Raw genomic sequence first — 4,200 nt, 5'->3', positions numbered from 1 at the left:
CCCATTCAGGTTTGCCTTGTCTGTTCCTCCTGGCTCTGATCCTGGACTGGACACAGTCCTAATCTGAAAGTGGACTGGTGCCTTCTGTCCACCCCCACCTCCATTCCTTCCCAGTGATAAGAGAAAAGATGCTTGTTTGAACCAGCATGGCATCTGGGTCGTCCTTCTTTCGTGAACAGGAGTCCTTTGACTGGGTGGCTTGGGGACAGGGGTGGGGCTGCCGTGCTCCACTGATACCCGGGTGGCCGTGTGGCTGGAGAGGAGGCCACACTGGTCTGCCACGAGATGACCCAGATGAGCACCGAGGCAGTAAGGACCTCGTGCTTTGTGCTTACCTCTTGACAGCCCTTTTTGTGGACTTGACTGGCTACATTTTTCTCTCAACTTTTCTAAAACAGAAAAAGAAAAAGTCATGTCTATGGCTATAAATATTGATCTACAAGCTTGAGATTCAATACCTTTAAGTAAATCTTTTACTGTCTTTCCATCCCTTTTGAAGGCAAGAAAACCATCTTGCCTTATCTGAAAAAAGTACTCCATTTTACTTGGAAATAAAGAAGGACTGAATAAAGAAGTAACAGAGATATACTTAATTATTAACATTTAAAATATGCCACTTTCCAAATTAATAACTAGTTTTTTCAAGACTAGGAGAAAATTTAGAGAAAGATTGTTACAAGCCATAAATATAAAATATTTTTTTAGCTGAAATTCAAAGCCAGAAATCATACAGGTAAAAAATGAACAGATTGACTATTTAAAAAATTATAATGTTCATACTTTGAAAAACATCCTTACAATAGCAACACAAAACAGAAAAATTTCAATATGTAACATTAGAAAGTTAATATTTTTAATAAATAAAGCAAAAGATGATTAGTACACTAGGAAAGTGGGCAAAACATAATTTGAAAATGCTCAAAGAGAAAATGCAAATGAAAAATTTATTTAAGAATCATCTTTAGACCACTAATAATCAAAGTTTTTGATTAGTTTGACTAATAATCAAATATATTGTTACAGGGAATGTAAACAATTACATTTTCTGCAGAACAGTTTATATAATATAATACATATAGTATATAATATAAAACTTAAGATATATAGACTCCGACCAAGTAATTTCACATTTAGAAATTAATTCTGAGGAAATTATAGGACAAGTGTGCAAAGATACAAACACAACCAAATACGATTTCCATTTTCATACAAAACCTGTAAATAACTGTCCATCAGTAGGTAGTTATTTAATTACATTGTGGTTAACCATACAATAATGCACTACGTAGCTAAAAGATAGGGAAATAGATAACATTGACATGAGATATGTGTGTTAAACACTAAAAGAAAAGAAGTTTCACTATTAAAAAGATGTGTACTCAAGGGCAGAAATCCAATAAAATTAATAACCTTTACTGGTTCATTAAGAACATTCTTATGTGCAACTGGCTTTTTTTTATGGTAAATGGTGGGGAAGAAATGCAATGACTACTCCTGAGTGTCAGGGACACTGCTCTGATTTGTACTAAGGCACCAGCAGTTTTACCTGCTGTGGGTCTTGCTCCATGTGTACAAAGGTCAACATAGAGAAAAAGGCAAATAACATCTTTTAATGAAGACAGTTTTGACCTTGAAGATCTACTGAAAGGGTTTCAGAGATACCCCCCAGGGGTTCCTAACCTCACTTTGAGCCTCTGGTCCAGGGGCTCAGATAACTGACTCCCACTAGATGTCCTTGGGAGAAAGTATTTGCAAATCATATCTATGATAAAGGGTAATATCCAAAATATATAAAGAACTAATACAATTCAACAGCAAAAGACACAAACAATCCAATTTAAAAAATGGGTAGAGGATCTGAATAAACACTTTTCCAAAGAAGACATACAGGTGGTCAATGGGTGCACGAAAAGGTGTTCAACATCACTACTTATCAGGGAAATGCAAATCAAAACCACAATGAGATAGAGCTTCATAGATGTTAGAATGGCTATTATCAAAAAGATAAGAAATAACAATTGTTGGCGAGGATGTGGAGAAAAGGTAACCCTTGTGTGCTGTTGGTGGGAACATAAATTGGTGCAGCCACTATGGAAAGCAGTATGGAGGTTCCTCAGAAAATTGAAACTAGAACTACCATACGATCTTGCAATTTCATTTCTGGGTATTTATCTGAAGGCAATGAAAACACTAACTTGAAAAGATATATGCACCCCCATGTTCACTGAACCATCATAGCCAAGACATGGCAGCTAGGTAAGTATCCATCAATGAATGAATGGATAGAGGAAATGTGGTGTAACATACAATGAAATGTTATTCAGCCATGAAAAAGAAGGAAAGCTTGCCACTTGTGACAACATGACTGGACCTTGAGGGCATTTTGCTAAGTGAAATAAGTCACGCAGAGAAAGACATATACCATGTGATCTTGCTTTTACGTGGCATCTAAAAAAAACAACCAAAAAATGAACTCATAGATACAGAGAACAGATTGGTGATTGTCAGAGGCAAGGGGTTGGAGTGCATGAAATGGGTGAAGGGGTCAAAAGGTACAAACTTCCAGTTATAAGACAAATAAGTCACGAGGATGTAATATGCAGCATGGTGACTATAGTTAATAACACCGTACTGTATTTTTCAAAGTTGCTAAGAGAGTAGATCTTAAAAATCCTCGTAACAGGAAAAAAAATTTTAACTATGCGTGGTGACAGATGTTAACTAGATTTACTGTGGTGATTATTTTGCAATATATACAAATATTGAGACCTTATGTTGTGCATCTGAAGTTAACATACTATGTCAATTATATCTGATTAAAAAAAGCACCCAGCTGTCTTTGATTAAGCTAGACATTAAAGAGATGTGCAAAAATGTAAAATGATGCCACTCTTCTCACTAATTATTTTAAATTTGGAAAAGATACTTATTTTTCATAAAAAATGTTTTTATGTTAAGTGATTGATTTAGTGTTACTCTTAAATCAATTAATACCTAAATATTTTTAAACAATCGGTTTTAATTTCTAATAAGGTTCATACAGATAGATATAAAGAACATGAAAAAAACTCTTTGAGATCCTCAATAATTTCTAAGATTGTAAATGAGCCCTAAGACCAAAATGTTTGACAGCTGCCGCCCAGGTCACAGCTGAGGTCAGCAGGACCCTAGGAACACAGCTGCTTCTGCGCAAAACCTCCTCAGATGCAACAGATCTTTGTTCCCTCTCTGTCCCTCTTGTCAAACCTCACCATCTTTCTCTGCACTTCTCCCTCCTTCACTATTAACTTTACACGTCCACCCAACCCTGTGCCCGCTCCATGACAGACCCTCCCACACTGAGCATTCAAACGGCAGATTCCATTACCAGCCTCATCCTCTGATGCAGACATTTGGACACATCCAGTCCTCGCTTTTTGGACCCTTGCCATGACCTCTGAGTTCCCGGTTGAGTCATCCATCCTTTGAGTTGCCTGATCCATGACTTGGAGCTTCTGTTGGATTTCGTGTACAGCTGAGGATGTCCCTGGGCCAAAGAGTGATTTGTGAATAGTTTTAATTGGGTTCCCAGTGAACCCCATCTCCCCCTGTTAGTGATTTCTTTCTCATGCTCCCAGTCCCTACCCTTTCAGGAAATCTTTGTATTCCGTACCTCACATATACCTTGCTATTTCTCTATAACTACTGCTCTCTTTTCTTGTGTGTATCTTTCTTTCTCCCCAGACTCACAATCTTCCTTCCTGTTCCTCTCTTTCCCCTTCAGCTCCTCGTTTTGTTCATTAATTACAGGCGTATCGAGGGCAGGGGTTTTGGTCTGTTTTGCTCACGGCTGAGTCCTCAGGACCCAGGACAGGTGCCTGCCACACACTTCACTCAATTCATCTTTGTTGAATGATTGGATAACAAGCAGTAGATTTTAAAATATTAGAATCATGTATTTTTACCTTTATAGATTTTAATGTCCCAGGATCCCCTAATTATGAGATCGGTAACTTTCAGGGGAAGAGCGGATGCTGGCTTGACTCAGGAAACCACTGCTCAGTTGAGACTATTTTGCATTCACTACACAAAATCTTGAAACGCAGAATTTGTTGGGAGCAAAAGGGGATTTCTAAGTTCTAAAAATTACCTTAGAGCCCACAAGAAAAGCTTGGAGATCTGAAAGTCAAGTTTTCCTAGAAGACACTGGTACGGAAAACT

At 37.7% G+C, this 4,200-nt stretch overlaps 1 protein-coding gene across 1 annotated transcript; it reads right to left on the bottom strand.

Annotated features, from left to right (window-relative positions):
* Positions 1-15: 15 nt before the first annotated feature.
* Positions 16-3,793, bottom strand: LOC124232755 (sp110 nuclear body protein-like; the record flags this gene model as incomplete). Its single annotated transcript, XM_046649671.1, has 2 exons — positions 3,368-3,793; positions 16-389 (listed from the first exon to the last, which is right to left on the bottom strand). Coding segments are annotated over exons 1-2 (588 nt in total), but the record flags the coding sequence as incomplete, so codon positions are not given.
* Positions 3,794-4,200: the final 407 nt, after the last annotated feature.

Source organism: Equus quagga, unplaced genomic scaffold, assembly GCF_021613505.1.
Source record: "Equus quagga isolate Etosha38 unplaced genomic scaffold, UCLA_HA_Equagga_1.0 112137_RagTag, whole genome shotgun sequence".
Classification (NCBI taxonomy): domain Eukaryota; kingdom Metazoa; phylum Chordata; class Mammalia; order Perissodactyla; family Equidae; genus Equus; species Equus quagga.
Note: the sequence above shows the minus strand (reverse complement) of the source record. Positions and strands in the feature narration are given on the sequence as shown.